Below are 16145 nucleotides of genomic sequence, written 5' to 3'. Positions count from 1 at the left end.
CTCTGTCCACGGGAAACCCCAAGGAGGTAGCAAACAACTTATACAACTGAAGGTTATTCAGATCTGCAACCCTGATGATAAGTGGAAGCTAACGGTATTTGGTATCACTTCATTTGTTATTTCTAAAAGAAAAGGAAGACTAAACATACAATGAACAAAACTTCAGCATGTTCCATTATTGAGACTAATTGCCCCATGGAGGCGCTATGGACATACAGGAGTTTGAGGTTCAACTGATATGTGAATAAGCCAAAATATCAAGTATTATTTTCTTCAAAGAATGCTCGATAAGGGCATACGGCATAAGAGGATAGAATTGACAGCTAAGTTCCTATTAATTTTCATCAAAACACCTTACGACACCTATTGATGGACTTGGAAGTGAATGAATTCGTTGATGGCTCTGCAGATTGTAGATGGCCTCTTTTATCGTTCTGAAGTTTCTTTATAGTTTTCATGCATGAACCAGCATGGTTGGTAAACAGTGTGATTTATGTATACGCAAACGTGATAGTTAATTGGCACTCTTTATTTATCTCATAGGCGAGTTTTTTTTTTAAAATGGGGTGTTTCAGGGTAACCATTATCGATCTAACAAATGTGCAAGTAAAACGCTCTGAAGGACCATGAAGCACGATTCGGGCAAGGGTTTTCTCGACCTTCTCATTTTCCTTGTTTGGTGTAGTGCTGCCATACTCATATCATGCAAAGAATAGGGTTGAGAACAGAGGGGTAGAGCAGCGTGTCCGTCGAAGCTTTAGACGGTTCCTAAAGGTTGTCAGGTCAATTTTGCATATTTGACGCGCATCCTAAGGAGCGTTCGGCAATACTCCTAGGTGAATAGGATCAGAAATTCTATCATAGGAGTTCAACATTTGAAGGATGAACAGACACGAGCATATTGGACAACCAATTACACAGGTTCTTCATGAGATATGGTTAATGATCATCACAACATAAGGGATTGAACCCATGATGTCCAGGAGCATAAACTCATGTCAATGATCATCACACCACAAGTACACATCGCCTGCTAAACTCATGCTCCAATGGCAACATATGCATCAGGGAACGCGTGCCAGCAACAAAATTCAGAGACAGGCAAGCATGTAACCGTGCCTGCCGTTATTACGCTTGAAAACACAAACGGCAGATCCACAGACCATGAATCATGAATGGAGGTTTGTCTCAGCTCACTATTTATGGAATGCCCACCGGAGCCAACAAACGGAAGCACAAGGGCCAAACATTCAGAAAGTCAGACTATTTCAACGCCACAACCGCCTGGATCCTCCAGGTGCAGGCGGCAGGCCATATAAGGTGGGCCCTGCAATGCAAACTTTCTGTTCTCTTCGGCATGAATTGGTGACCTTTAATTGCAGATATTGATCAGCATTCAGGATTCTTGTGAGCAGCTCCGAGATCAGCCCAGGTACAGTTTCCTGGCCTCTTTGTTGGCTGAATGGCAGCGTAATTTAGATCCCCCTAGTCGCGAATGTTCTTCTTTGGCTATTGCATCTGAAAGCACGGATAGTAGGCATCAATAGGGGATTGTATGATGTGTGATGCATGGAGTGCAAATAAGAAGCTAATTAATGAAGATCCGTTCTGAAAAGTACTCATGCTGTTTTATCTGATTATCTGTATGACATACCTTGAACCACACCATTTCCATTCTATCCATCCCTTTGTTCCTTGCAGTTAATTTTCCACATTTATTTGCCTGCTCTCCTAAATGAAGCTGCACATGAACAGATACAAGCATTCATAACATGTTGAATTGCTAGTCATGAAGCCCAATTATGGTACTTTTTTTTTTCCAGCGATGGCATCAAAATGGTTGCAGTTCATAACCCAGAGGCAGACAACATCATTATTTTTTTGATTTTTTCAATTGTTTGCAGAATAGCTTGTATGCAATGGCAACATCAAGGAGGGAGCCTCAACCAAATGCTAGGGCCAACCGGGGTGTCCGGAATATGTCCACAGGGCTCAAATCCAGTGAGTCTGACCAAGGGATGCGGCGTGCAAGGTCCGTCCCAACTTCTCCTGATCGCAGATTATCCCCATCGCCTGCCTCAAGCTCATCCAACACCTGTCGACCCTCATCGTCGGTCAGCACTCGCACCACCTCATCCCGGTCCACATCTGGTTCGGGCTCTTTTTCCACCCATGGAAAGACACCCCACTCTGCTTCTTCCCTGGCTAGTGCAAAGCAAGCCAACACAATGAGAAGAAAAGTAGAAAAGCCTGGTGCCACATCTGTCTGGCCTGCAGCCCTTGCAACACCAAATGCCTCATCTAAGGATATCACCAGGACAGCAAAATCGCCATTAACAGTGCAGAAGGGTAACCTATCTACAAGGCCTGGCATCGAGAAGATGGCAACATCTTCCGTGAAACTGAAAACTCAGAAATCAACAGCGGGACCTCTTGGAGCTGGAAAAACTCAATCTGTGTCTTCGACTCGTGCCCCTGGTTCTATAGCAAAGAGAAGAACAGGGGGCGAAAATTATGTTTCTATCCAGAGGACAAGAAGTGGGCCAGCAAGACAAATAGAGGCACCAAGAATCGAGGAGCAAGATGTCGAGCTGTTGATGGAATTTGACGAGACAGAGAGCATAAGCACCTCTTCCATAGAAGAGCACTTGCAAGAACGGCTCCCTGATCCTGTTGATCTGCAATCTGTGGGTGTGAATAGCAAGCCATCCTATGCTCAGGAGGAATACAAGAATGAGAATACAGGGGACATTTTAGAAGAGAAAAGTGAAGGAGAAGACACTAAAAACTTGAACACATGTGGCAATGCTGATGCTGAAATCAACAGCGATATAAACATCCTGAAAGAAGCTATCAGTGAAACCGAATTGAAAGAAGCTGTAGATGAAACTGAGTTGAAGGAAGATGTCAGTCCGGAATCTGTTGATGAGACAGAACTAAATAAAGCTGTCAGTGAAACTGAGTTAAACGAAGCTATTGATGAAACTAAGTTAAAAGAAGCTGACTGTGAAACCGCACTAAAAGAAGCTGACAGTGAAACTGACTTAAAGGATGCTGCTGCCGAACCTAAGTTAATAGTACAAGAAGAGGCCAAACCTAAGGAAGATAATATAATGCTGCCAACGAAGACCATGGAGTTGGCACAGAGATGGAGGAAGGATGATGGGAGGAGCAATGAAGCCACAGAGGGCAGGGGCAAGCCTATCCAGGAGAGGAAGAACAAGGTAATGGCCTTGGTGGGGAGGTTTGAGACAGCAATGTCTGGCCGAGAGTGAGAATGGACGTGAGGTGCTGAAGGAGCACTAGTAACAAACCTTTTTTTTTCATATTTCGAAGTAAAAAGCCGCTCTGATTCATGAAAATATGTATTCAATTGTGAAGAGTGGATGTCCATATGTTTCATTTCATTAGCGCGACAGTTACTGTTCTGGAATCGAGTGAAATTGCTGCTGAATATTTATAACACATCTGCAAGTTAGGACCAGTAGCTTGTCCAAGCTCCAGTGTACATGTGATTATGTGATGAAAAAGAAAAACTGGAATTGATGCTGAACATTTATAACACTTCTGCAAGTTAGGACCAGTAACCTGTCCAAGCTCCAGCGTACATGTGATTATGTGATGAAAAAGAAAAACTAGTTTTGGGACAGTCTCACAAATGAGAAACCCAAATTTTCCAACCAAAGGCGCCTGGCCACTAGCACAACATGTTTTTTATCTAACCTCTCAAAAAAAAAAAATGGTTTCCATCTCTAAACATCTTATCCATCAGCATTCCTAGAGATTATAAGGTTCCCCCAACCCAAATTTGTTGCATCTTTAATTCCACAACGTTTTAGATTTCATTTCTTTGTGCTTAACCCAACAATGTGGAGCCAGAGACTTTGCTGTGCCTGCATTTCTTAAAAGTTGAACATGTTTTGAAGCAATCTATTGGATTTTTGCTAAACTTGTTCCATGTCAATCTGTTTTGCTATGTTATTAATATGACCTTGCCTTCAATATATGGGCTCAATTTGATAAAATAATTAAGTAACACAAATTTGAAGTCCAAGTTTCATAGTACCCAATATGAATTATAATAACCTAAGTTGGATCTTCTTCTCACTTAGCCCACAACACCACAATCAGGCTGACACACCACACCACCGTTCATTATAATGGTGGATTTGTAATCTTTCTATCTTTGAGGGGATGTTTGCAATTGATGCAGTTCCCCGCTCCAGCTAAATCTAGTACATCTAAATGCCATCCAATCACCCCACATTATAAGTTTGCATGATTACCTAGATGTGAGTTTGTATTCGATGCATCTTCAATGTGTTGATGTAATTCAGCAAGTAAAGGGCATGCTGTTAAATTCATTCTACTTCCACACTACTAATTTATTTGAAGTTCAAACATATGCACCAAGGTCTAGGGTTGTCGTGTTAGTTTTTCACAGGCGCGATCCACTCTAAAAGCTCAACGGTGTGTGTTGTACTGTACAGCTATTTTGGCCTTTCCTTCCTATTCTAATGCAATGATGCACAGCTCTCCTGCATATTCAAGAAAAAGAACACATGCACCATGAACATTCAAGGAAAGAAAAATATTACTTAAAGATATATTGCGTGAAAAGGACATCTCCAAAATATATATAAGCATGCATTAATTTGATTGCCCTTCATTTCATGCAGAGAAAAATGTAACTTGTTTCGAAATTCTGATTACGCATAGTAGGTGGCAACACAATGTAAAGTAAAACAGCCGAAAATAGAACTCCATATCATTTAAGATGAAGGAACAAAGAGTCAATAGTTGAATACATGTTTTCTATTTACATAACCTAATAGAAAGGAGTCTGGGAAACAGGTACTTCGATAGTTTATGGACTAACTACAACAACTAAACAGCCCGAAAAATTATTCCCAGAGTATGGCTTAGTTTGCAACTTTTTATCAGTTCTGAAAGAAACGGGTGAATGCACTCTAAGATTGAAGCAAAGTATAATAAGCTAACTCTAAATCAAATTCATCAACTTTTGCAGTATGTACATGCTCAGAAGCACAAGTGTAACAATTTATACCACACTAGTGTAATAGACTTACCTCTTTATGTTGGAAGGCTCTGTTCTAAATCTGTTTTGCACCCAGCACCACCATGGTTGTTTATGCAATCTTGCCTTGGTGCATAAGAGCACAACATTGATATCTTTGTATAATCAACAGTCTTAAAAGGTACGAGATCTTCACTTATTTTGATGGAGCAATCTTTATAGTGAGCTGCGGAGTTCACCCGAAGCGGATACTGTGCAATGGTTAGAAGCACCTTCCACTGCCCATCAACAAATTATGAAAATGAACATCAGACATCATACAAGATTTGGTGTCTGCTACATCCAAGACAAAGGAATGTCAAAACATCCTTTTGTGTAGTGGAGATGAAACAGGAAGTAACATCTCAGCTGCAGTAAGTTATGGAGGCAGGCTTGGACTTTGATGCAGTGCAAGAGTGATAAAACAGGTAAAAACACATCAGCTGCAGATGCGCAAGGAAACAAGTCAGGACATTGCTGTGCCCACTGTCCAGAAAAAATGTGGAGGAGCATGCTAGCTGGTGAGGCTGAGACTTCATCACAGAATTCCAACCTCAGCTTGGTGCATTTTCTGAGTGTGCTACAATTCACACCAGGAACTGGGGGCATTGGTTCAGGCCTCTTGTTGCATAAGAAAATATGCAGACATCCACATACCATTTGGCTGTCGGTGCATGTGATCCAGATAGAATTTCAAGCTTGTAATCCTCTTGCCTGCTTGGCAAAGATTAATCTCTGTAGAAAGATTAATTCATTTGGATCCTGACTGATTAATCATATGAATTCATTTTTTCAAGTAGCAGTGATGAGTTGACTCCAAGCAGCTGAGGATTTAGCTCTGATTGAGCCTTGAAGTCTTGCAATGAAATTGAGCTGATTTGTGGGCATGTATTGGCACTTCGACCATGCACCTGATTTTGCAGCTGTACACCATTTATAAGCTTTCGACTTAACTGTTGTTTTAGTGCCATCTGATTTATTTGATCATGCTGAGATCTTGCTCTAACTAGTTCAATACAAGATCCAATAAGATGTTTCAAGAATAAATCTGTTCCGTTATTCAATAAATTAGCACAATCTAATGACACACCATCCAACCCTTCTGTTTCTGCTATTCTCCCCATCCGCTGTTTCAGTGATGAAGTATCACACAGCTGACCAAGGTCATAGCAACAAAAAGAGTTATCACCGCCAGCGCTAGAGGAAAATGTCAAAGTTTTCCAACTGTCACCAAAATGACCAGAGCGGAAGGCAATCCCTAGTGGGGCAGTTATTGGATCTCGAGCATTCTGTGCAATCCCTTCAATATTTTCTCTGCCAACAACATGATAGTTGCTATTTGGGGGGTCAGATAAATTTGAATATGCATTTTTGACGCGTAATCTTTTGGACAGTGGTTCCACAAGGTCACTTTGTTGAGGCCGTAGAAATCTCTTCAGTTTGGTCAAATGCACAACACCATTATCCTGGACAGCATCTGCATTTCTGCCTTGTGGATAGTGGGCCTTCACATGTCGCCATGGAACATCACCATTGTCAGAGACCAGAACTGGTGGAACTAAGACATGATTTGAATTCTTGGCAACTCCAATTGATTTAGGTGCACTGGCTCTTGGTGGCCCGCTTGCTTGGCAGGCATTGTGGAGAATAGAGCGAATTAGGTTGTTATGAAGCCGAATATTTTCATGACCAACTATTGTGAGGCAGAGCTTGTCAAACACAACCTTGCTCAGATTCGAAGACAAAAACCTCTGCAAGTGCTCAAAGTACTTCTTTGTCTGCTCTGAGCCAATCCTCTTAACTAGTTTTTGTTTGATTTCCCCGAGATTAATACGAGTGCTCTGCCCAACCACCGGTGATAGTAGTGGGAGCAAATTTTGTGGCGGCAGTGGTGTCGATGATGGCATCTCTCAGAAATGGGATTCCATACAATCAGAACATAAATTTAAGTTAAAAGTAATTCTTGGGTTCTTCAATTTTTGCTGCTCCTCTAATCCAATATGCCCCAGTAGACAAATAAACCAACAGGAGAATTAACTGCAATTGATAACAAATTATGCTTCAGAAGTGGGTATAACAAATGAAGACAGGGACAAAAAGCTGCTAATTGCCTCTGGTTAGGTTAATTTAGAAGCAATAGAACAGTACTGAATTAAAACTTCATTGAGTTCCATAACGATGCCTGATCAATTGAAAGATTAGGCTTCGCACCAAAATGAAAAGTGGGGAGTCCAGTTTCAAGAAAAATCCCAACAAACAGTAAAACTAAATCTATCGAGGGCAAGGACATAAGATAGGTACATGCCATATGTTAGAGGAGTCAAGGGCCTTAGCCCATTAGGGTTAATTAGTCGCTTGCTTAGGGGTCAAGTAAACCTCTCTATATAAGGAGAGGAGATGTATCAATCTAATCAAGCAAGAGATTAGAAGGAAATCCCTTATCTCTTGCCGGCCGTGGGCGAAGCCCCGCGGCCGGCGTTCCCAGCGCCCCCCAACCCTAGCCGCCGCTCTCTCGCCCTCGCAGCCGCCGCCTCGTGAACAGTACCCGCGGTACTGTAGCACCGCGGGTACTGTAGCGCGGCAGCAACCGCCCCTTCTTTCTCCACAATCCTCTCAATCCCACCACGCTCATAACACCATACGGCCCATGTATTGGAGGTTGCTGTTACGGAGTTCTTCCCTAATAATGTGTGGAGGTTTAGCGATAGGCTGGATGATCTGCATATATGATATATGACAATGCCTAGTTTTTGTATTTATCATAGTCTTGGCCTAGAGAGAATGTGGTGCAGAGGCTGGACCTTGTTTCCATTTTCTAAAAAGTTTGATCACGCTGGAGACATCTAAAGGAGCAGAGCAGCAGCTCGAGGAGAAAATCACACGTCACCAAAATTGATCCGATGTCAGATGACAGAAACAATAAGACTGAAGCAAACTAATGCAATCATGACCACACGATTCTTGTTCCATCCAATTCTTATCCACCTCGTACGCGCAAACCCAAGCGAAGTCTTCTGAGCTCATGCGGCACAGGAAAACGGAACAGCCAGTGACGAAATCAAGAATCTGCGGTGAACCCACGAAGTGAACATATGCAGAGATCCCGGAACTGTGGGACCGCGCAGTCAGAAGCAAGCCGCTGGAGATTTGAAACCAAAATGACAAGCAAATAACTCAAGGGCAGGCAACGCCCCAAAGCACCGAGCTCCCATGACTCTAGATTCCGACGCAAGCGAGACGAGCAAGGCTAGGGTTTCCGCACGATCGAATTCAAAACCCCCTCGAACGAACGAGCTCCATTCCTGACGCGAAATTAGCCGCGTGCGAGGGCGGAAGAAAAAAAAAGAGCACCCAAAGAAAAAAAAATCCCGACGGCGTAGCAAACTGCGGCACGGCAACACAGTGCGCAATTCAAACTGTGAATCCCCAGCTCGGGGCGCCACCCGGGGGCTTCCCTGATCCGACCCGCTACGCCCCTGTCAGGCATGGGTAGTGTTGTCTTCATTACTTTGGGTATTTAGCGTTGTGTTCCTGGTTATCGGGCCGTGGGCCGTTGCTTGTGTGCGTGAGTGTGTCTCCGGCCCAAGAGCCGTGCTACTTGTACTGAGACAGCCAGTATGGCTTGCCATCGAAAAGAAAAGAAATGAACTATCCTATCTGAACCTTTCTTCTTCCTCCTGTGCTCTCCTCTTCTCTCTAGCGTTCTTCCTCTGAACTTTCCTTCCGATCTCTCTCCCTAGCTCAAATTCAGCTACCGTAGTGCTCTGATCGCTCTCAACAGAGATCGGGACACTACATTTGGTATCAGAGCCACACTATCCTTGGCGCGCCTCCACCCCGTTCCACCATCGCTGTCATATCCTCGGTCTGGTCCGCCTCATCGGCGACTCGACCTGCTCCGCCACGAATCCTTCCGATTCTGGCATCCACGCCCCGCCCACCGACTCCCAGTCGGCGGCGGCCACCGCAAATCGACGGTTAGCCGCTCCGGCGCCATCGACCACCAAGTTTTATTGCGCCGCTTAGGGTTTTAGTTTGGGGATTTATTCCTGTCGTTCGCTTGGCTGGGCACACGAGTTCACCACGGCGCCAAATCGTCAAGCCGCACACACCAGACAGCTCTGCGCGGCAATGGATGAGATGGAGGAACGTATCCGCAAGCTGTTCGAGGAAAAGCTCACGACAGTCGTTACAAAGCTGGAGGACTTGTCCATGGTGAAGGAGCAGCTCGCAGACGTGAACACCAAGCTTTCTGATCAGGCGAGCCGCCTTGAACAAGTTCAGACTAAGGTGGATTTGGCGATGACCTCCCTGGGCACGGTCCAGCAGGAGCAACAGCAAGTCGCTCGCGCGCTGAAAACCTCCACGCTGCCGAAACTGACTATTCCAGGGCGAGATACCTCAGGATTAATGGGCTCTCATCCGCGATTTCCTCCTCCACCGCCGCCTCAATCTTCTCTTGGGGTTCCGGATGATTCTGCCTCTCGGCGCCCTTGGTTACCCAAGATGGAATTCCCTCGTTTTGATGGTACTGATGCTAGGATTTGGATAGATAAATGCACCGCTTATTTTACTATGTTCCAGATTCCTGATGGATTTCGAGTTACTGCTGCAACCATGTATTTGGATGGTCGTGCAGCACATTGGTTTCAGGCTTATAAAGATTCATATGGAGTATTGAGTTGGGATGAGTTCCAGTCTGCTGTCCTTGCTGAGTTTGATGTCACCTCCCATAGAGAGAAGATTATGGAGCTATTAACTCTTAAGCAGATTGACACTGTGGAAGACTATAAGAAGTCCTTTGAGCAGTTGGTCTATCATATTCGTCTATATGATAAGACAATTAGTGAGCCATTCTTAATCACTCAGTTTGTGCTTGGCCTTAAGGAAGAATTACGAGCAGCTGTTGAGATTCAGTTACCCGACACTGTGACTAAGGCTGCCACATTGGCTGCCATCCAAGAGGGACTGCTACTCCGACAGAAGAAGCCATTCCATAAGCTTTCATCTCCCAAAAGCTATACTCTTGGTAAATCCGACTCTACAGCACCACCTCAGGCTGGTGAGCTCTGGAAGGCTAGACAGCTCAAAGAATACAGAAAGCTCAATGGGTTGTGTTTTAAATGTGGTGAAAAGTTTACTCCTGGCCACAAGTGCAAACAGCCTACCAGTCCCACACTGAATTATATTGCAGTGGAAGATGGGGGGGATGGTGGCATTATGCTGTCAGACGAAGTGCTAGAACTGTTGGAATCTCCACAATCTCTGTATGCTCCAGAGGATGTTTTTGTGTCCCTGAATGCTATTTCTGGTGCCGACAAGCCTAAGCTTATTCAATTCCGAGCTTTAGCTTGTAACCAGGTGGTTCTGCAGTTGCTTGATACTGGCAGTTCACACACCTTCATTAATGCTGGTCTCCTTGCCAAAGTGCCATGCAATGTGGTGGACATTACTCCTATGGAGGTCAGAGTAGCTAATGGGCAGACTCTTCTTTGTTCTCAAGCTGTGAAGGATTTTTCATGGTGGGTACAGGGTCACACATTTACAGTGGATGCTTTAGTTCTTCCGTTAGGAGCATATGATATGGTACTCGGGATGGACTGGTTGGCACAGTTTCGACCTATGAATTGTGATTGGAAAGAGAAATGGGTTGAGTTTACATATCAGAACAACGTTATCAGGCTGCAAGGCGTACTGCCCCAACCTCAATTACAGCTAACTGAAATGTCTTCTGAGCAATTGTACAAGTCTGGTAAGGGCAATGATATCTGGGCACTTGCAGTTGTCACTCTACATGATACACTTGCCCCCTCAGAACAGCATATTCCTCCCATCATTCAGAAAGTGCTCACTGAATATTCCCAAGTTTTTAAAGATCCCAAGACCTTACCACCATCCAGGATTTATGACCACTCCATTCCTTTGGTCCCTAATGCTGCCCCAGTTAACTCAAGGCCTTATAGGTATTCTCCATTGCAAAAAGATGAAATTGAACGACAAGTGGGCGATATGTTGGCAGCTGGCCTTATTACACCCAGTATGAGCCCATTTGCATCTCCTGTTCTTCTAGTCAAGAAAAAGGATGGCTCTTGGAGATTCTGTGTTGACTACAGAAACCTAAATGATATAACTGTGAAGAACAAGTTTCCCATGCCTATCATCGATGAATTATTAGATGAGCTCGCTGGCGCTAAATACTTTGCCAAATTGGATATGAAATCGGGATTTCATCAAATCAGAATGTTGCCTAGTGATGAATTTAAAACTGCATTCAAGACTCATCACGGCCATTTTCAGTTTAAGGTAATGCCTTTTGGACTTACTAACGCCCCAGCAACATTTCAATGTCTCATGAATGCAATCTTTGCACCTTACTTGAGAAAGTTTGTACTGGTGTTCATGGACGACATCCTAGTTTACAGTCCATCACTAGAGGCCCATGCTGAACACCTCAAGATGGTGTTTCACGTGCTGCAGCATCATCAGTTAGTAGCTAAATTCAGCAAGTGCACTTTTGCCCAGACCAGCCTTGAGTACCTTGGCCACATCATATCTGATAAGGGTGTCTCTACGGATCCTTCTAAAACTCTTGCAATGTTGCAGTGGCCAGTGCCTACCAATGTCACTGAGCTTCGAGGGTTCCTTGGTCTAACGGGCTACTATAGAAAATTTGTGCGTAATTATGGCATTATTGCTAAGCCACTGACAAGCCTTCTCAAGTTGAAAACATTTCAGTGGTCTGCCACAGCTCAACAAGCCTTTGAGCAATTGAAACAAGCGATGTCCACTACTCTTGTGCTCTCACTACCCAATTTTCAAGAACCTTTTGAACTAGAAACAGATGCTTGTGATACAGGAGTTGGGGCTGTTCTATCTCAAAAAGGTCACCCTGTGGCATTCTACAGTAAGGCAATTGGGGTCAACAATCAAAAGCTTTCTATCTATGAAAAAGAATTCATTGCAATACTAATGGCAGTTGACAAATGGAGAAGTTATCTTCAGCGGGGTGAATTCACCATCAGGACCGATCATAAGAGTCTTTGCCATCTTCAAGACCAGACTCTATCAACTGATTGGCAGAAAAAGGCAATGGCAAAGTTGGCTGGATTACAGTTTAAACTCCATTACAAGAAGGGCTCTGAAAATAAGGTGGCTGATGCTTTGTCTAGAGTGGGACATGCATTCGAATGCTCAGCTATATCTTGTGGGACACCTATATGGCTCCAAGAAGTGGTCAATTCTTATGTTACTGACATCAATGCTCAGCAATTGCTTACTGAGTTAGCTGTGGTTAGTCCCAACTCTCATGGGTTCTCCTTGAAACATGGTCTGATTTACAAGAAAAATCAGGTGTGGGTGGGTGACAATACAGCTTTAAAAACTAAGATCATTTCGGCTTTTCATAACTCTGCTATTGGAGGACACTCTGGTGTGCAAGCTACATACCACAGAGTCAAGAAGTTGTTTTATTGGCATGGACTCAAAGGTGATGTGGACTCATTTGTTAAGCAATGCCAAATTTGCCAGCAGGCCAAGCATGAACATTGTAAATATCCTGGGTTATTGCAGCCTCTGCCCATTCCTGACAGTTCTTGGAAAGATTTATCCATGGATTTCATAGAGGGCTTGCCCAAGTCTGATACATATTCTGTGATTCTGGTGGTGGTGGATAGATTCACCAAATATGCACACTTCTACCCTCTGAAACATCCCTTCACTGCCAAGTATGTGGCCCAAGTCTTCTTTGACAATGTGGTGAAGTTACATGGGGTTCCCACTTCAATTGTGTCCGACCGTGACAAGATCTTTACAGCCCATTTCTGGCAGGAACTTTTCACTCTGTTGGGTACCAAATTGCTCATGAGCTCTGCCTACCACCCTCAAACAGATGGGCAGACTGAGAGGATAAACCAGTGCCTGGAAATGTTCCTTCGATGTGCTGTGCATGATTCACCTACCAAATGGCATAAATGGCTGCCTTCTGCTGAGCTGTGGTACAATTCCAGCTATCACACAGCCCTCAAATGTTCTCCATTCAAAGCTTTGTATGGGGTTGATCCCAATCCAGGAGCTGTGCCAATGATTACTTCTTCTGGTGATTCTGAGTCTTCTGAAGCTACTACTGTACTTCAGGACAGGCAACTTCTCTTGGATACACTCAAAGAGAATCTGCTCCGGGCCCAACAAAAGATGAAATCTTATGCTGATAAGAACAGATCCCCTCGACAGTTTCAGCTGGGTGAATCAGTCTTCTTGAAACTTCAACCCTATGCTCAATCCTCAGTTGCTAACAGATCATTTCCCAAGCTGGCCTTCAAATATTTTGGTCCTTACAAAATCTTGGAAAAAGTTGGCACTACTGCTTACAAATTGGAGCTCCCTGTTCATGCTCAGATACACCCTGTTTTCCATGTCTCTCAGCTGAAACATTCTGTGCCTGACAATACCCCTGTGTTTTCTGACATTCCTGCAATTCCTCCTCTAGATACAGTAGATGTGGTGCCCGAGCGAATCTTGGACCGCCGCCTTGTGAAGAAAGGCGATACTGCAATCACTCAGGTTCAAGTACAGTGGAGTGGCCTGCCTCCTGAGATGTTTACATGGGAAGATTACTACGGTTTGAAGACTCGGTTTCCATCTGCACCAGCCTGGGGACCGGCTGGCTCTGAAGGGAGGGGAAATGTCAGGCATGGGTAGTGCTGTCTTCATTACTTTGGGTATTTAGCGTTGTGTTCCTGGTTATCGGGCCGTGGGCCGTTGCTTGTGTGCGTGAGTGTGTCTCCGGCCCAAGAGCCGTGCTACTTGTACTGAGACAGCCAGTATGGCTTGCCATCGAAAAGAAAAGAAATGAACTATCCTATCTGAATCTTTCTTCTTCCTCCTGTGCTCTCCTCTTCTCTCTAGCGTTCTTCCTCTGAACTTTCCTTCCGATCTCTCTCCCTAGCTCAAATTCAGCTACCGTAGTGCTCTGATCGCTCTCAACAGAGATCGGGACACTACAGCCCCCGAATTGCGGCAGGAGTAGGGTTTCGCGCCGAATTCCGAGGCCCTCGGCCTCCCGAGGCCGCCCTGCAGCAACTGGAGCCCGGACGGCGGCGGCGGGTGCAGCGGAGCACCGGCGGGGAGAGCGCGATACGGGCGCCATTGGGCGGTGCTGGCTGCCGGTCCCCCATTGCGCGCACGCGTGGGGGGGGGGGGGGGGGGGGAATCGAGGGCGGGGGAATTGGGGAGAGCAGGGAGGCAGTTGGGTTCGGGAGGAGGGGAAGCTTGGCTCACCTCGCTGCTGCTGCTGCTGGAGCAGGACGGCGAGGGGAGGAGCGATCGGTTGGAGAGACGGGAGCGCTGCTGCTTGCTTGGTGCTCGCGACGGGGGCGGGGCTCCCGGCTGCCGGCCCGCTGCTCTCGCTGCTGCTGCTGGTGGTGCTGACGAGAGCTTGTTGCTCGCGGCCGCGCCGCGTGCTTGCTGCTGGTAGCGGGCTTCTACTAGGCTTCTAGCTGCGCGATGTGTTTCTGGTCTTTGGTTGCCTTGGTCTCGCTCGTTGGCTGCTGCCTGCTGCCTGCTGCCTGCTGCCGGCGTGTACGGGTGCGGGTGCTTGCTCTCTCCGGCCCCATTTGGTTACTTATGTTAATGAACAGTGATTCGTGCTAATCTCTATGCATGGGCAATTAAATGAAGTCTATTTGCAAAACTTTTTTTACGGATGAGTATAACTTTTCGCGACGAATCTAATGACAATAATTAATCAATGATTGACTAATTAATCAATGATTGACTACAGTGATGCTACAGCAACTATCCTCTAATCACGCAGTCAAAGGCCTCATTAGATTCTTCAGGGTTCTAGCACAGGGGTTATGGAGTTAGTTTTGTAAACTATCTTTATTTAATATTTTTAATTAATAGTCAAAATTGCTACAGTTCCTAGCGTAGCACAAACCAAACAGGGCCTCGCTGGCGGGTCGGCCTATCTTTTCGCGAATTTAATTTTTTACTATTACAACAGGAGGCACTTCCTTAAAGCGTCTGCAATAGTAATAGTTAGTACTAATTACAGTATGCTAATATAGAGATGAGAGATAAAAGATAAGACTATTTTAAACTATTAGACATTTCTCTCACATGTTCTTCTACTATGTGAAATATATCAGCTATTTACTCGTTGCTAATGACTACTCTCTCCTATTTTTCTATTGCCACATCAGATCTAGCTAGCTAAATAGCTAGCCATTACGGACGCCCTTAGATATTATCATACCAAATGACACTACAATTTTACCACGCTACAGTACAGAATGCATACAGATTTGCCCCATTTGCTGGCATGGCACGCAAGCGAGACTATCCAGCATGGATCGGAGGGAGCGAGAGGTGTTAAATGACCTTGCTGCCCCTGGTATGGTCCTCCCCGTCCCTTCCCATGGCGCCTCCGGCCCTTCTTCTCCACGTAGACCACTACCACGGAGGTCCCTCTCTCATGGCTGGGCAGCAGTAGCCGTAGTTACTGTTGGTGATATGCCCAAGAGGCAATCATGCATGGGCCGCATATTTATTTGTGAAAGGGTAGAACCCTAATGGGCCTCCGGCGTGATGACCCATTAGTGGAGTCTATATAATGAGGGGGCAAAGGCCGGTGGCGCCACACCCTCTGGTGCCATAAACCCTAGCCGTTGCCGCCTCACCACCTCGCCGCAAAAGCCTAGCCGACTGTGCGGTGCTAGCACACCGGCGACTACTATTCCCACCCCATACGTGTGGACTTCGTGGAGGCGCTGCTGCTGTTGCGGCGATGATCGGCGAGGAGGAAACAGAACGACTACTTCCTCTTCACCAACACGCACCTACGTTGGACGAGTCTACTCCATTGCATCTTCCACTGGGTAATGATCCACCATCCGCTTACATGAGATCCTTGGTGAACGCGGTTGAATTAGGAATTCTTGGTAGCGTAGCGTTCCCGTTTTCTTATAGTGGTACCAGAGCGATCTTGTTTAGCCTTTGGTCTGGATGTGCATATAGAGATATGCTTTGTTTAGGGTTTTGCAATATGTTCATATGAGATGTGTAGATT

The 16145-nt window shown here is 45.3% G+C and overlaps 2 protein-coding genes across 2 annotated transcripts; one reads left to right on the top strand and one right to left on the bottom strand.

Annotated features, from left to right (window-relative positions):
- Positions 1–913: 913 nt before the first annotated feature.
- Positions 914–14629, bottom strand: LOC120700440. Its single transcript, XM_039984683.1, has 4 exons — positions 14354–14629; positions 5091–7114; positions 1655–1741; positions 914–1518 (listed from the first exon to the last, which is right to left on the bottom strand). Exon 2 carries the CDS (start codon positions 6982–6984, stop codon positions 5848–5850), a length of 1137 nt encoding a protein of 378 aa, XP_039840617.1. The 5' UTR covers positions 6985–7114; positions 14354–14629; the 3' UTR covers positions 914–1518; positions 1655–1741; positions 5091–5847.
- LOC120700430 (uncharacterized protein DDB_G0280205-like) lies at positions 1735–3454 on the top strand. The gene has a single exon (XM_039984670.1). It carries the CDS (start codon positions 1920–1922, stop codon positions 3273–3275), a length of 1356 nt encoding a protein of 451 aa, XP_039840604.1. The 5' UTR covers positions 1735–1919; the 3' UTR covers positions 3276–3454.
- Positions 14630–16145: the final 1516 nt, after the last annotated feature.

This window comes from Panicum virgatum, chromosome 1K, assembly GCF_016808335.1.
Source record: "Panicum virgatum strain AP13 chromosome 1K, P.virgatum_v5, whole genome shotgun sequence".
Lineage (NCBI taxonomy): Eukaryota > Viridiplantae > Streptophyta > Magnoliopsida > Poales > Poaceae > Panicum > Panicum virgatum.
This window is presented reverse-complemented; position numbering and strand designations above follow the sequence as displayed.

Excerpts from the sequence above, each read along its gene's own strand:
- LOC120700430 (XM_039984670.1), top strand. The coding sequence starts at position 1,920 with ATGGCAACATCAAGGAGGGAGCCTCAACCAAATGCTAGGGCCAACCGG.
- LOC120700440 (XM_039984683.1), bottom strand. The coding sequence starts at position 6,984 with ATGCCATCATCGACACCACTGCCGCCACAAAATTTGCTCCCACTACTA.